The following is a 17,477-nucleotide window of genomic DNA, read 5'->3' on the forward strand; positions in this document are numbered from 1 at the left end:
ACTCCTAGACTCTTCCTCTACTGGAAACGTTCCCCCTATGTCTTTATTCCCACTCTTTGCCTCCTGCCAGTCAGCCAATCTTCTGCCCATGCTAGTATCTCTCCCATAATACCATGGGCTCTTATTTAACAGCCTCATGTGCGGCATCTTGTCAAATCTCTTCTGAAAATCCAAGTAAACAACATCCACTGACTCTTTTGTCTACTATGCTTGTTGATTTTTCAAACAGATTTGTCAGGCAAGATTTCCCCTGAAGGAAACCATGCTGACTTCGGCCTATTTCATCAGTGTGCCTCCAAGTACTCTGAAACCTCATCCTTATGTGAGGATGTTATTTGTGGACTTCAGTTCTGCATTTAATACAGTCATCCCCCATAAACTGGTCAGCAAACTGAACACTGTTGGCCTTGGTTCCTCCCTGTGCTCATGGGTCATGGACTTTCTCACAAACCAACCACAGCAGGTCAGAATTGGTAAGCACACCTCCGCCATCCTCATCTTAAAAATAGGCACCCCGCAGGGCTGTGTGCTGAGCCCTATGCTCTACACACTCTTCACATATGACTGCCCCCCCCATCTACACCTCCAACTCCATAATTAAATTTGCAGACGATACCACAGTGGTTGGCCTGATCTCAGATGAGGATGAAACAGCCTACAAGCTTGAGGTGGATCATCTGATGGAGTGGTGTAAGGACAATGACCTGGTCCTTAACACTTCTAAAACAAGAGATGATCATTGACTTCAGGAGATCAAAGGACAGAGTACACAACCCCCCCCCCCCATATACATGGAGAGATAGTGGAAAACTTAAAAGTCCCTTGGAGTTATGTTGTCAAAACAGCTGATATGGACCACCAACACCTCGCTGCTTGTAAAAAAAAAGGCACAACGAAGACTCTTCTTCCTCAGAAAGCTGAAACAGGCCAAACTCCCACAAAGCTGTTGCTTAACACAACACAATTGAAGCACAATTGAAACCATCCTGACCAACAGCGCCACAGTGAGGTATGCCAACTGCACAGCTGCTGAGCAACAAGACCTGCATCACGTGGTGAAGGCGGCCCAGTGAATTGTCAGGATGGAGCTCCCAGGACTGGACACCATCTATTACAGCAGACTCAGGAGGAAAGCAATCAGCATAACCAGAGACACCACACAACCCGGCCACTCCCTGTTTGACCCGCTGCCATCCAGCAAAAGGTTCAGGACACTAAAAGCCAGAACAAGTAGACTGAAGAACAGCTTCTATCCCAGAGCTGTGGCCTCCCATCACACCACTCCCATAGAACAATGACTGAAACTGTGAGCACACACATGCACACACAAGGACTCAAATACTTGCACTAACGGCACTTTGTGCATTACTGTGATCTTCTGGTGCTGCTGCAACTTATTTTCTGCTACTTATCTGTTTAATACTGTTTTTCTATTACTGCCTTGTTTTTATCTACTGCTTTATTTAATTGCCTGAGAGGAAGCCAAACAGAGTTTCATTTTACGTATGTATAATGACAATAAGGATCATTCAAATCAATTAATAATGGATTCCAACACCGTGGCAACTACTGAAGTCATGCTAACTGGTCTACAATTTACTGTCTTTTGCCTTCCTCCCTTAAAAAGCGGAGAGACATTTACAATTGTTCAGTCCTCCTGAACCATTCAAGAATCTAATGATTCTTCAAAGGTCACTACTAAGGGGTCGTCTATTGAGATTGAGACAGAGGAAAGGAAACTTTTGGAATTCTGAGTGGGAGGGATGCTCAGAAGTGAAGGATCATAATGCTAGAGTGATAAGGTGGTACCTGCAGCTCCAACCCTTCAAATTTGTGTCCACCATAAAGCAGGGAAAGGAAATGTTACTGCAGACTGTCTGTTTCAGTTGCTAAGCATCATCGCCGTAGAAGAGGATGGTGCTCATGTGACAAAGAGTACTCGGTAAATGAACGTACACACGCGCATTCACACAAATACAAACGTTGGCTTGTCATTCTGCTGTCGTGCTGAGTGTGTGCACTTCAACATCTTCCTTGCTATATTCTCATAATGTGTCCTAAACCGAGTTAATGCGCTCAGGTTAACTTTATGATGCTTTTCCCACCATACCTAGTGTAAATCTGTATATGTTGTTTGTATACTGTACTTAATTTTATTTTTTACTTTTAATTTTATATTTTACTATTTATTTTGTAATATGATTGTAACTGCATTGTGGAGTGCATTATATTCTAATTCATGTGTAGTCTGAAGTTAACCTCATTGGTAATTAAAGATGGTATGTCTTTGTGCGTAAAGAAAAAAAATGGAGCTGTTTACCTTCAGTAGGAGATTAGGGCTGCCAGGAGTTCACACTGGACAAGAATAAATACGGAGGAATTATTGTGTTTTCTGGTATCTTTTTGTAAATATTGGCGGTTTTCTTTTCAGCATTTTTGCTAAATTTTGTAAGTATGATTTTTGAAGCATCTAACATTTGCACTAAAGTGCTAAGTGACTACAGCCATTTTTCCTTTGGTCATAGCCAATGTATCTGACAAATACACACTGTTTCATTTGTGATCTTAGCATTTTATTTGCATCTTCCAGCATTTTCCATTTTATTTCAATGCTGAAAGTTACTTTTAGTATCTACTGCACTTGCACTATTGTTTCAGGGAGGCAAGAGGATGAACTGGCGAAACAGATTTCTGATACAAAGGAACTTAAGCAGTCACAAGATAAAAATAGTAAGGTAAATTACTGTATTAACAAGGATATTTGAAATAACATTAATTTCTTTTGTGATCTCTAAACACTCGGAAGGCCAAACCTATCACTTTTTCCAGTATTTAGCAGCTGCATTTGATTTTGTTTGACTCAAGAGGTTCTGACTTCATCTTCACCATTTCTGAGACTGTCATTTCCACCTCTATAACGTTATCTAATTTACCTATCTTCAACTCATTTCCTGTTGAGAACACTCAAAAAAAATCAGATTTCTTTACAGATATATTTTCAGAATCTACAAATATGTTATCCCATTAATTAGAATTAGCCAAGTGTTTACCCTCATTTGAATTCCTGTTGACTTCAACATTGGAGCACAGTCTGCATTTTTGTGATGTTTAAATGTATAAATCAAAAATGTTTAGTTACTGTCAGCTTCCCATAGCAATGACAATGAAAACTGATAATTTGACCAAGTTCAAGGTTATTGTCATCTGACTGTACATACAAGACCATATGGCCCATCGAGACTGCTCTGCCATTTCATCATGGCTGATCCATCTTCCCTCTTAGCACCAGTTTCCTGTCTTCTCCCTGAATCCTTTCATGTCTTGACTAAACAATATCAGTCTTTGCCTTAAATATACCCAATGACTTGACCTCCACAGATGTGTGTGGCAACATATTCCAGATTCATCACTCCTTGGCTAAAGAAATTCCTCTTCAACTCTATCCTGAGGCTGTGTCCTCTGGTCTTGGACTCCCTTACCTTAGGAAACATTCTCTCCACCTCCACTCTAACAAGGCCTTTCACCATTTAAAAGGTTTCAATGAGGTTACCCCTCATTCTTCTGAATTTCGGTGAATACAAGCCCAGAGGCATCAACTGTTTCTCATATGATAAGCCTTTTAATCCTGGAATCGTATTAATGAACCCCTTTGACCCTTCTCCAATGTTAGAGGAGAGGGTTCAAAACTACATCGCTTAGATAAGGGGCCCAGAACTGCTCACAATACTCCAAGTGAAGCCTCAACATTACATTCTTGCTTTTATATTCCAGTCCTCTCAGAATAATGGTAGCATCGTATTTGTCTTCCTCACCACCGACTCGACCATGATCTGCAGTGTAGAAAAACGAATTGTTCATCTGACCAATTTGACATGCCACAGGCTGGCTCTCTCTCTCACCAATAAAGGGACAGAGAGGTGTCACAGCGAGAGGGGAGACCAACAAAATCAAAAAATTCACTGATTTATGGTGTAAAAGTCTGCTGTATCACTTTCTCTGAGTTCTCTGACTCAAGAATCGGCAGCAAACTCTACCCCACCAGCATAGTATTCGTTCGTCCACAGGCCACGAAGCCACAGAACCCTCAAAAGAGCTTACAAAAGGTTCAAAAAATTAGGTAATGATAGAGATCTAGAAAATTATAAGGCTAGCAGGAAGGAGCTTAAGAAAGAAATCAGGAGAGCCAGAAGGGGCCATGAGAAGGCCTTGGCAGACAGGTTTAAGGAAAACCTCAGGGCATTCTACAAGTATGTGAAGAGCAAGAGGATAAGACATGAGAGAATAGGATCAATCAGGTGTGACGGTTGAAAAGTGTGTATGGAACTGGAGGAGATAGCAGAGGTACTTAATGAGTACTTTGCTTCAGTATTCACTACGGAAAAGGATCTTGGCAAATGTAGGGATGAACTTACAGTGGACTGAAAAGCTTGAGCATGTAGATATTAAGAGGGAAGATGTGTTGGAGCTTTTGGAAAGCATCAAGTTGGATAAGTCAGCGGGACCAGACGAGATGTACCCCAGGCTACTGTGGGAGGCGAGAAAAGAGATTGCTGAGCCTCTGACGAAGATCTTTGCAACATCAATGGGGACGGGAGAGGTTCCAGAGGATTGGAGTGTTGCAGATATTGTTCCATTATTCAAGAAAGTGAGTAGAGATAGCCCAGGAAATTATAGACCAGTGAGTCTTATTTCAATGGTTGGTAAGTTGATGGAGAAGATCCTGAGAGGAAGGATTAATGAACACTTGAAGAGGCAGAATATGATCAGGAATAGTCAGCACGGCTTTGTGAAAGGCAGGTCGTACCTTATGACCCTGAATGATTTTTTTGAGGATGTGACTAAACATATTGATAAAGGTAGAGCAGTAGATTAGTATATATGGATTTCAGCAAGGCATTTGATAAGGTACTCCATGCAAGGCTTATTGAGAAAGTAAGGTGGCATGGGATCCAAGGGGAACATTGCTTTGTGGATCCAGAACTGGCTTGCCCACAGAAGGCAAAGAGTGGTTGTAGACGGGTCATATTCTGCATGAAGGTCGGTCACCAGTGGTGTGCCTCTGGGATCTGTTCTGGGACCCCTACTCTTCGTGATTTTTATAAATGACCTGGATGAGGAAGTGGAGGGATGAGTTAGTAAATTTGTTGATGGCACAAAGGCTGGAGGTGTTGTAGATAGCATGGAGGAGGCTGTCAAAGGTTACAGTGGGACATTGATAGGATGTAAAGCTGGGCTGAGAAGTGGCAGATGGAGTCCAACCCAGATAAGTGTGAGGTGGTTCATTTTGGTAGGTCAAATATAATGACAGAATATAGTATTAATGGCAAGACTGTTGGCAGTGTGGAGGATCAGAGGGATCTTGGGGTCTGAGTCCATAGGACACTCAAAGCTGCTGCGCAGGTTGACTCTGTGCTTAAGAAAGCATACGGTGCATTGGCCTTCAGCAATTGTGGGATTGAGTTTAGGAGCTGAGAGGTAATGTTGCAGCTATATAGGACCCTGGTCAGACCCCACTTGGAGTACTGTGCTCAGTTCTGGTTGCCTCACTATAGGAGAGATGTGGAAACCATAGAAAGGGTGCAGAGGAGATTTACAAGGATGTTGCCTGGATTGGGGAGCATGCCTTAGGAGAATAGGTTGATTGAACTCGGCCTTTTTTCCTTGGACCGACGGAGGATGAGAGGTGACCTGATAGAGGTGTATAAGATGATGAGAGGCATTCACCGTGTGGATAGTCAGAGGCTTTTTCCTGGGGCTGAAATGGCTAACATGGGAGGGCACAGTTTTAAGGTGTTTGGAAGTAGTAGGTACAGAGGAGATATCAGGGGTAAGTTTTTTTTTTACGCAGAGAGTGGTGAGTACGTGGAATGGGCTGCCGGCGACGGTGGTGGAGGCAGATACAATAGGGTCTTTTAAGAGACTCCTGGACAAGTAAATGGAGCTCAGAAAAATAGAGAGCTATGGGTAACCCTAGGTAATTTCTAAGGTAAAGACATGGTCGGCACAGCTTTGTGGGCCAAAGGACCTGTATTGTGCTGTAGGTTTTCTATGTTTCTAATCCCGAAGATGCGCCCATGGTATATTGAAAAATGGCCAGTCGGTGAGCCCTGGGAGCGGGTCCCATTGCTGCAAAGTACTGCAGTTTGAGTGCAGCTGCAGGTCAAGGGCACTGATAGAACCCATCCGACTTGAAAAGGAAAAAAAAAATGCATTTTAAGGTAGAAAACTCAGCCAACAAAGTCAACAAAAAGTCCTTGTTTTGTAGGCTTAAACATAATTCCTGGTATTAAGTGAACTGGTTCTGAATAAATTATTATTTATTTGGGTGTTTATTAGCAGATCATGTAACCTTTTAATTTTGATTGCAATGACAACTATTCTATAAAGTTGTACCACCTCTTGCTTCAATGGTTTAGATGCAAGGCATGTACAAACTAAATTATCTTCTCAGTACTGACTGTGCTCCACTGAGTCATTAAACCAGAGTTAGAAGGGTACATATCAAAATCAACTTTGAATAAAATTTTACTGCAGCTTAGTTCAGAGAGAACAGGAAATTTCTGAAGTGCTTGGCAATATTAATTCCCATTAATTTCAATGAAAAACTATTTAGCCATTCCTATCTCTTTGTGGAACTTCCCTACATTACAGTCTACATTCTCTGAAGTCTTGTGTTGTACAGCACTTTGTGTCAGCCTAATATTGTTAAGAAGTTACTTGTATATTTACTTATTGACATTTTGTTCCTTCTTGATAGATGGTGAGAGAACTAATGAATAAGTATCAATTGTTAGCTCATGAGCGGGAATGTTCAGGACAGGAGCTTACACATATCAGGTGAGTGGCTTAAAATAATTGATCTATCCTTATTTATGTTTTTTTTTAAATCATAGCTGCTGAAGGGTTTTAAGTACTGCAGTATTTATAAAAGAAATTAATATCAACAGATGTTAAAATTACAGATAACAACAAGCTAGGATTGACATAAAGGGCAGCAGCCCCTTTTACTCTGTTAAACATTATTTTCTCCTTGCATTCTCCTATTCAAAGCCCTAGTTTGAATCCATCATCTGAGAATTGTGATTGTGGCTTGGAAATAATGTCATGTAGCCATTACTTGGATGATTAATTTCCCTTGCATTCAGCTTAGTGGGTCTTCTCAGCAATTTTCAATGTGATCAGAACTCGACACAGTACTCATGATGTGGTTCAACCAGTGCAAGATGAAACTTTGTCATTAATTTATGATTTTTTAAAATTAATTCATGATTTTTTAAAATTAGTTCATGGGAGATCCATTCTTTGTTGCTGTTGAGAAATAGTGAAAATGAAAGGAGGGTTTGTATGTTTGCGTCAGGATAATATGAAGCAGAGATCAACAATCTGCATATACATTTCCTGCCCATGTTCCCTCTAGGTTGTGGAAGCATCAGTAAACTGCTGCATTTTGTTTCATATAAAATGATGCAGCAACAAAAATGGCAAATTTGCCATTTTTTGGAAGGGCCAGATACTTAAGCTAGTAGGTGAGCTGTTTAACACAATTTTCCTGGATATTGTTCTTGTGCACTCTTGTAGTTGTATCTATATTAGTAAACAGAAGCATTCCTGAAATGATGTATAGTTAAGATGGTTTTGACGTGGGAAATGAGTAACCTGTTGCAAAATACCCATTGTGACCTATTACATTAATAAAGCTAATTCACTTGAATTCATGGTCAATCATGATGGTAAGGACATTTAATGTGGAAAATTTGGTAATAGACAATAGGTGCAGGAGTAGGCCATTCGGCCCTTGAGCCAGTACCGCCATTCACTGTGATCATGGCTGATCATGCCTTCTCCCCATATCCCTTGACTCCGCTATCTTTAAGAGCTCTATCTAACTCTTTCTTGAAAGAATCCAGAGAATTGGCCTTCACTGCCTTTTTAGGCAGAGCATTCCACAGATGCACAACTCTCTGGGTGAAAAAGTTTTTCCTCAACTCCATTCTAAATGGTCTACCCCTTATTCTTAAACTGTGGCCTCTGGTTCTGGACTCCCCCAACATCGGGAACATGTTTCCTGCCTCTAGCGTGTCCAATCCCTTAATAATCTTATATGCTTCAATCAGATCCCCTCTCAACCTTCTAAATTCCAGTGTATACAAGTTAATGTAATGTTAGCCCCGTTTAATATGTTGCTTTGGCAGCAGTTTAACCCAGGTATTTTGTGACTTGTTACCTATCAATTCACAGTAGAATGATGTCCATAGTCACTGCGTGTCAGTATGGACTTCTTCACAATCTCTCACTGGGATTATCATTAAGCAGGTGAACATCCAGTCTTAGAATGTATACATTGATGTAGCATTTGAAGACTTTTCTGGTTGTGGTACTACCCTCTACATTTATAGTGCTGCCCCCAAAGTAATTAAAACAACCACAATCTTGCTGTGTCAGATATGATCAAAATGACTTCAGAAGCCTAGAAGGGTGTTATGAAATTACAAAATTTAATTTTAGTCACCGCTTCCTTTTCCTAATTTCCTATATTTGTAAAGGGATCTATGAAGGGAATAATTCTAAACTATCTATAATAAATTGTCACTCTAAATTTGCTATATTTATTGCTCAGTGTTCCACTGCACCTATATGTTTTATATAATTTAATTACTAATGGTTTGAGTTGAAATTATTTTTAGATCCACTGTTGGTAGTTTGAAGGAACAGCTGAAAAATATTCAGCTAGCTGACAACTGGACCAGTACACCTTTAAGACCAGGTGTGTATAAATTTGTAGTATGTTATACCTTCCTCTCTCACTCCCAAATTTGGTATCATTGATAAATTTTGAAATTGTCAATTGATATTTGGAATTGAACAACAGCAATGGCCCAGCACTGATCTTTTCAATCCAGCCCGGCATTTAAACCCTTATGAAATGCCAGCAGCCACCTTCTTCACAGCTGCCTTTTATGACCATGCTTAGCATTCTGCCATAGTCAGCTAGTAACCTATTTTGATGCTTATATACTGACATTACTTTCAATGTGATATATTATTTTATTGAGGGCTATTTATATTGAGATATTGGCCAACTTTATTACTGTTGTCTACTCTGTTTAATTCTTTTAATAAAAATCAATAAGGCTGGTCAAGTAAAATTCTTTTAAAATCTCCGAGAAGTCTTCTGCTTATAAGGATTCCAGTGTTAAACTGATGGGTCTATAATTCCTCTGACACATTCTTTTCTCCCTTCTCAAATATAATTCTTGTGTTATTTGCCAGTCCTCAGCCTCAGTATTTTCAAACAAATTCTACATGTATGTATATTGTGCTTGACTGGCTCACGCCTAATTTTTTTCTAATGTGCATGTGAAGTTCTGAAGCTTGATTAGCAAGTCCTCCTCTATTTTTACTGTACTCCTCATCATTTATGTTATGCCACTGGTAAATTGTAAAGTGTAATAATATGCTTCTCTTCCATCTCCCATCTGCCCTGTCCTTTAATGGTTCTAATTTAATCTTAACTTCATTTGGTACCTCTGGTGTTTGCATTTATGTTCTGAAATAACTTTGAAGTCTCTCTTTGCCTCAGTTGCTTTTCCACACTTTTCTCTTAATTCTTCCATTTCTATATGATCATGCACACCTGAGTTTGTCTGTGCACTTGGTTTTCTTCACTTACTCTTCATTTATTTTGTTATCTCTATTCATGCATAAAGCTTTTTTTTTAATTGTAGTGAAGTAATGTACTTGTAATGACATGTTTAAATTTAATATATAAAACAATATTAGGACATGTTAGAAATAGTCAGGTGAGTCAGCAACTACAGCAAGACAGCATTAAAATGTTGGGTTTATGAGCTGGGCCCAACCTGATGCACATTTACAGCACTTATACTTTTTTTTATTTCAGATTTGAGCTATTGGCTAAATTTAAAATAAAGTTATTTAGAGACATCTAAGTTGCAAGTCAATTAAAAACAACTTTATAATTGAAAGTAACGGTAGCTGCCCCATTCGTATATTGCATATGCCCATGTTATAAAATACAATCATTAAATAGAAAATAGCATCAAGAATTAAAGCTGAGATTTTTAAAAAGTAGCTGCTGCATTTAAACCCTTGTATTGTACATGCCCACGAATCGCATTTAGAGATTGTCCACAGTGCCCATGGACTAGGGTGAGAGGGTTGCATTGTTCAGTTGCGTGACAGCCTTGTGGACAAAGCTGTTTTCAAGCTGGATGTCCCTGTAGAGATGTTTCTGTATCTCCGGCCGGATGGTGGAAATTGAGTCTATCACGATGTTGCAAGCCCAGCATAAACAGCGTGAGTTGTAGGTGGTTTCCATATGTGGTAGTTGTGTCCCACTGATGTTTTGTGCAGTCCTGATCACTTGTTAAAGGGCTTTTCGGTCAATCTTGTTGCAGCTAATGTACCATACTGTCATACAGTAGGTCAGTATGTTCTCAATTACACATCAATAAAGGTTTATCAGCAGCTTTTGGGGCCTATTTGCTCTCTTTAAACTCCTAAGATAATATAGGTGCTGCTGCTGAGCCTTCCATACTATCAAGGAGGTGTTGGTGGTCCACGAGAGCTCCTCTGTGATGTTCACTCCCAAGAACGTAAAACTGGAGACCCTTTCCACTATTTCAGCATTTATGAGTAGTGGAGCTTGTTAATACCTTGATTTCTCGAAGTCAATAATCATTTCTTTGTTTTTTTTATATTGAGGGAAAAGTTATGGTTATTACACCTCAGACAGTTTCTGCACCTCCTCCCTTTATGTTGCTTTGTTGTTATTTTTAATTAATCCAGTCACTGTGGTCTGCAGCTTTAATGATGGAGTTGCTGGCATAGGCAGGGGTGCAGTAATGCATGAAAAGGGTGTAAATGAGTGGGCTCAGTGCACATACCTGCAACAGTATACTTGCCAAGTCTGCTGCCTGGCTGCGATTTGTAAGAAAGTCCAGAATCTGGTTGCAAATTGATGCATTAAGTCCCAGATTGGGTAGTTCTGTGGTCAGCTTGTTGGGAGTACGGTGCTGAAGGCAAAACTGTTATCAATAAAAAGCATTTTGGCATTGGTAGCCTTGTGCTCTGGGTGTTACAGTACGATGTGGAGAGTGTTAGCAATGGCATCCTCGGTTGATCTGTTTGCCCTGTAGGCAAACTGGTGCTGGTCCAGAGTAGCAGGGATGTGTTCTTAATGTAAGGCATGTGTTCTTAATGTGGGACATAACCAGTCTCTCCAAACAGTTGACAGCTATGGGGGTGAGTGCAACTGGTCTGTTGTTAAGGCATGTTACCGCTGACTACTTTGGAATTGGTATGACGGTTGATGTTTTGAAGCATGCACGGACCATAGCAAGGGACAGAGAGGGGTTATAGATTTCATTAAAATCCTCTGCCTGCTGGTCAGTGCAGTGCCTGAGAACCCACCTGGGTATGCCGTCTGGTCCAGCTGTTCTTCATGTTTTGATATTGTGGAGAGTACGTCTCAACTCTTGTGCTCTGTATCAGCGCTGTGTCTTCCTCAGTGTCAAGGCCTTCATCACTGGTTCTTTGGTGTCCCTGTCGAACCGAGCAAAAAAAGTTGTTTGTTCCTCAACTGGTGTGGCGTTGCTGTTTGCAGGGTGTACTCCACTTGGGTCCTGGATCTGACTTTCTGATTACAATTCAGTGAACCTTGCGGCAGATGTGTTATAGTTTGGTTATGAGTTTAGGTGTGGTGCTCACAGTAGGCAAGGTTGCCAAATGCTACCATATACTGATGACTCATCCTGCATGAAAAGTGAACCAATATAAGAATGAAAAGAACCAAAAACCATCTAGAAAGAGTTCAAATAGTCAGAATAAGAGCAGCTATCATTTATTTTCAATGAGGCTGATTAAAACAAAATCTCACCCAATTGCCAGATGCCACAATGTAAAGTTTATAATATATAAAATAATTGTATAATACATGAAGTATCTAGTATGGAGCTTAAGAATTCAGAGCAAAAAATTAAACTTGTAGTTTTCCCTTGGAAGCATGTTCAATAGTATGTACAAGTGCAAAAATTCACAATGGGTTACTTTGCAAGACTGGATGCTGAATAGAATATAGGCTCAGAAAATATGTTTAAAATGGGGATATCCTAACCCCACCCTCACCAAACCCACTGCAGCATCATCTTGACTTTACACGTAGAGACATCTTAGATGTTCAGAAATAGATTTTCATTTGTTATGTCATTTCAGATGCAAGAAGACGGCAGCAAATGAAAAAGAAACCAAAGACTGCGCCACTTAAAGATTCTGACTCCTACCTGAGTAGCACTCTCAGCTTGGCAGACATTAGCTCAGATGATGACTTTTCCCTGCTACAAAATCTTGTTTTAAGTACACCAGTCAGAAAAGGTAAAGTCTGGAAATCACTTGAGTGCAGATGCTGATTAGAAAATCCACTTGTGTTGTTACAGCCCGTTAAATCTAGGCACAAACCTAAAATGTATTATTCATCATGAATCTATTATACTTGATAGGGAGGAGGGAATAGGCAGAGGCTACTTTCCTTAAATAAAAATGCCAAATGGCAAGTTGATAGATAGCTTTTAAGCTTAGGAAAGGATTTGATAGCAGAATTTTCACCTGCTTTTCAGATCAGAACTAGACACTAATAACTTTTTAAGGCAGCTTACCTAGATACTGGTAAAAAGTGGATTTAAACAAAAGGAGCCAGGGAAGGTTGCTGTGGACATTAAAATTTTGGACCAAATAGCCTACTTCATCGTTGTGAAGTTGACAATCTTGTAAAGCATCGTAAGGACCATTATAGCAGCTAGGGAGAAGCAGACTAATGGCAACCACTTCATGATTAAGATCAAGCTCGGAGCAGAATAAGAAAATCTAAGACTTTAAGAAATAGGAGCATTGGCTCAATGGCCAAAATTGATTGGAAGGAAGCACTAACAAGCTACGAGCCCATGGTATTACAGGAAAGATTCTAGCATGAGTAAAGCAGTGGCTGATTGGCAGAAGGTTAAGAGTGGGAATAAAAGGAGCCTTTTCTTTTTGGTTGCTGGTGACTAGTGGTATTCCACAAGCAGCTTTTTGCATTATATGTCTGTAATTTGGATGACAGAATTGATGGCTTTGTGGCTAAGTTTGTGGACAATAAGAACATAGGTGGAAGGGCAGGTAATGTTGAGGAAGCAGGGAGGCTACAGAAGGAATTGGACAGATTAGGAGAATGGGTAAAGAAATGGCAAATGGAATACGTCAGGAAGTGTATTGCCATGCACTTTGGTAAAAAAAAAGCGTAGACTATTTTCTAAATTGTGAGAAAATTTTAAAAATCTGAGCTGCAAAGGGTCTTGGGAGTTCTCGTGCAGATACTCTTAAAGGTTAATTTGCAGGTTGAGTCGGGAGTGGGGAAGGCAAATATGATATCAGCATTCATTTTGAGAGGACTAGAATATAAAAGCAAAGACGTAATGTTGAGGCTTTATAAAATATTGATGATGTCTCACCTGGAGTACTGTGAGCAATTTTGAGCCCCTTATCTAAGGAAGGATGTGCTGACATTGGAGAGGGTTCAAAGGAGGTTGATGTAAGTGATTCCAGGATTGAAAGGCTTATCATATGAGGAACATTTGCAGGCTCTGAGCCTGTACTCACTGGAACTAAGAAGAATGAAAGATGATCTCGTTGAAATCTATAAAGTGTGAAAGACCTCGATAGAGTCGATATAGAGAGGATGTTTCCTATGGTGGAAGAGTCTAAAACCAGAGGACACAGCCTCAGAACGGAGGGACATTCATTTATCATGGAGATGAGGAGAAACTTCTTTAGCCAGGGAGTGGTGAGTCTGTGGAATTCATTACTACAGGCAGCTGTGGAGGCCAAGACATTGGATATGTTTGAGGCAGGGGTTGATAGATTCTTGATTATTCCAGGCCTGCAGGGACATGGGGGAAAAGGCAGGATATTTGGGAACTGGAAAATGGAGGGGATCTGGATCAGTCATAATGAAATGGTGGAGCAGATGATGGGCCAAATGTTCATTCTGCCACTATCTTGTTAAGGAGCCTCACGTGTGGGACCTTGTCAGAGGCCTTCTGAAAAATCCAAATAAACAACATCCAGTGACTCTGCTTGTCTACCCTGCCTGTTACTTCCTCAAATAATTCCAACAGGTTAGTCAGGCAAGACGACTTCTTAAGGAAACCGTGCTGAATTTGGCCTGTCTTATCATGCACCTCCAAGTACCCCAAAAGCTCATCCTTAATAATGGACTCAAATATCATCCCAACATTTAAATCAGGCTAACTGGCCAATGTTTTTCTTTCTTCTGCCTGCCTCTCTCCCTTCTTAAAGAGTGGAATGATATTTGCAATTTTCCATTCACCTGGCACCATTCCATAATCTAGTGATTCTTAAAAGATCATTACTAATGCTTCCACAATTTTTTCAGCTACCCTCTGGTCCAGGTGACTTACTGGCTTAGACCTTTCAGCTTCCCAGCGCCTCTCCTCATTTCTCCAGTGTCATTTTCTGGAGGTCCAGTATCCAGTCTCGCTTCTCCTTTACTCTTTATATATCTGAAAAAAACATTTGGTATCCTATTTTGTATTATGGGCCAACTTCCTCATATTTCATCTTTTCTCTATTTTACAGTTTATGCCCTCTGTTTTGCTTTTATGCTAGCCTTCACTTCCCTTGTCAGCCACGGTTGCCACATCCTCCATTTAGAATACTTTATATTTGGGGTGTATCTAACCTGTGCATTTGCTGCTCTGCCATCATTCCTGCTAGAATTCCTTTCAATCAACTTTGGCCAGCTCCTCTCTCATGCCTCAAATTCCCTTTACTCCACTGTAATACTGATACAAAGAGAGGGCATATAATAGAGCACAATTAGCAGGGTTAGAGGATTGGGAAGCTTTTAAAAAGCAACAGAAGGCAACCAAAATCAGAGGGAAAAGATGGCATGCAAAGGTAAGCTAGCCAATAATGTTAAAGAAGATACCAAAAGTTTCTTCAGATGCATAAACAGAGGTGAAAGTAGATATCGCTGCTGGAAAATGATGCTGGAGAAGTACTAATGAGGGACAAAGAGATGGCAAATGAACTGAATAAGTATTTCGCAACAGTCTTCTCTGGAAGACACTAGAAGTGTGCCAGAAATTCAATAGTGTCAGAAGGCAGAAGTGACTGAAGTTGCTATTATCAATGAAAAAGTGCAAAGTCTGAAGGTAGATAAGTCACCTGGATCAGATGGTCTGCACCCCAAGGTTCTGAAAGAGGTGGCTGAAGAGATTGTGGAAGCATTAGTAATGATCTTTCAAGAATAACTAGATTCTGAAATGATTTTGGAGGTCTGGTGAATTGTAATATCACTCCACTCTTCAAGAAGAGAGTGAGGCAGAAGAAAAGAAATTATAGGCCAGTTAGTCTGACTCAGTGGTTGGGAAGATGTTGAAGTTAATTGTTAAGGTTGTGGCTTTGGGGTACTTGGAGGCACATGACAAAATAGGCCGAAGTCAGCATGCTTTCCTCAATTGGAAATCTTACCTGACAAATCTGTTGGAATTCTTTTAAGAAATAACAAGCAGGATTGACAAAGGAGAATTGGTGGATGTTGTGTATTCGGATTTTCAGAAGACCTTTGTCAAGAGTCATACATGAGGCTACTGAACAAGATAAGAGCCTGTGGTATAGAACATAGAATAGTACAGCACAGTACAGGCCTTTCGGCCCACAATGTTGTGCCGACCCTTAAACCCTACCTCCCATATACCCCCCCCCACCTTAAATTCTCCATATACCTGTCTAGCAGGCTCTTAAATTTCACTAGTGTATCTGCCTCCACCACTGACTCGGGCAGTGCATTCCACACACCAACCACTCTCTGAGTAAAAAACCTTCCTCTAATATCCCACCCCTTAAAGCCATGTCCTCTTGTACTGAGCAGTGGTGCCATGGGGAAGAGGCGCTGGCTGTCCACTCTATCTATTCCTCTTAATATCTTGTATACCTCTATCATTCTCTCTGGAGAGTAAAGCCCTAGCTACCTTAATCTCTAACAGGAAAGATATTAGCATGGATAGAAGATTGGCTGACTGGCAGGAGGCAAAAAGTGGGAATAAAGGGGGCCTAGTCTAGTTGGCTGTTGGTGACCTGTGGTGTTCTGCAGGAGTTGGTATGGTGACCATTTCTTATCGCGTTATAAGTGTCAATAATTTGGATGGCAGAATTGATGGCTTTTTGGCTAAGTTTATGTTGATACAAAGACAGGTGGAGGAGCAGGTAGTGTTGAGGGAAGCAGGGAGGCTGCAGAAGGACTTGGACAGATTTGGAAAGTGGGAAAGAAGTGGCAGATGGAATACAGTAATGGAAAGTGTATGGTTATTCCCTTAGGTAGAAGAAATAAAAGTGTAAACTATTTTCTAATTGGAGGGAAAATTCTTAAATCTGAGGTGCAAAGGGATTTGGAAGTCCTCATGCAGATTCCCTAACAGTTAATTTGCAGGTTGAATCAGTAGTGAGGAAGGCAAATGCAATGTTTGCATTCATTTTGAGAGGACTAGAATATAAAAACAAGGATGTAGTGTTGAGGGTTTAAAAGGCACTGGTGAGGCCTCATTTGGAGCATTGAGAGTAGTTTGGGGTCCCTTAACTAAGAAACAGCCTGCTGACATGAAAGAAGAGGTTCACAAGAATGATTCCGGGAATGAAAAGATTAGTATATGAAGAGTGTTTGATGGCTCTGGGCCTGTACTCACTGGAATTCAGAAGAATGAGGGGACGATCTCATTGAAACCTATGGTGAAAGGCCTCAAGAGTGGGTGTGGAGAGGTTGTTTCTTATCATAGGGGACCTCAGAATAGAGGAATGTCCATTTAAAACATGGAGGAATTTATTTAGCCAGAGAGTGGTGAGTGTGAAATTTGTTGCCACAGATGGCCAACTCGTGGGTAAATTTAAGGCAAAGGTTGATAGGTTCTTGATTAGTCAGTGCATGAAGGGTTATGGGGAGAAGGCAGGAAATTGGGGCTGAGAGGAAAATTGGATCAGCCATGATGAAATGGCAAAGCAGACTTGATGAGCCAAATGGCCTAATTCTGCTCCTATATCTTATGGTCTTACATCTAACATTATCTTTACCTTCTCAAGCTGCATGTTGAATTCTATCATATTATGATCACTGTTTCATAAGGTTCCTCAAGCTCCCTAATCGAATGTGGTTCATTACACAACATCCAATCCACAATTGCTTTTCCCCTAGAGGGCTCAACCACAAGCTGCTCCAAACAGCCATCTCCTAGACATTCAGCAGAGAAGGGTAAAGTTGGGCAGAGTGACAGTGATAGGAGACTTGATAGTTAGGGGTACAGATAGCAGATTCTGTGGCTGTGAAATAGAAGCCAGGATGGTGTGTTGCCTTCCAGGTGCTAGAGTCCAGGATTTCTCAGAACGGTTGGAAATGAGGGAAAAGGGGT

General features: G+C 40.6%; 1 protein-coding gene across 2 annotated transcripts in view; it reads left to right on the forward strand.

Annotated features, from left to right (window-relative positions):
- LOC140205861 (uncharacterized) overlaps window positions 1-17,477 on the forward strand; it is a 55,470-nt gene that overhangs the window by 31,824 nt on the left and 6,169 nt on the right. Inside the window, exons 8-11 of one of the 2 annotated variants that reach the window (XM_072273657.1) lie at window positions 2,659-2,735; window positions 6,758-6,837; window positions 8,685-8,764; window positions 12,235-12,393. In XM_072273657.1, coding sequence (XP_072129758.1) covers window positions 2,659-2,735; window positions 6,758-6,837; window positions 8,685-8,764; window positions 12,235-12,393 — 396 coding nt within the window. The remainder of the gene's footprint in view (window positions 1-2,658; window positions 2,736-6,757; window positions 6,838-8,684; window positions 8,765-12,234; window positions 12,394-17,477) is intronic. The other variant, XM_072273659.1, reaches the window with a different exon arrangement.

Source organism: Mobula birostris, chromosome 12, assembly GCF_030028105.1.
Source record: "Mobula birostris isolate sMobBir1 chromosome 12, sMobBir1.hap1, whole genome shotgun sequence".
Taxonomy (NCBI): Eukaryota; Metazoa; Chordata; class Chondrichthyes; order Myliobatiformes; family Myliobatidae; genus Mobula; species Mobula birostris.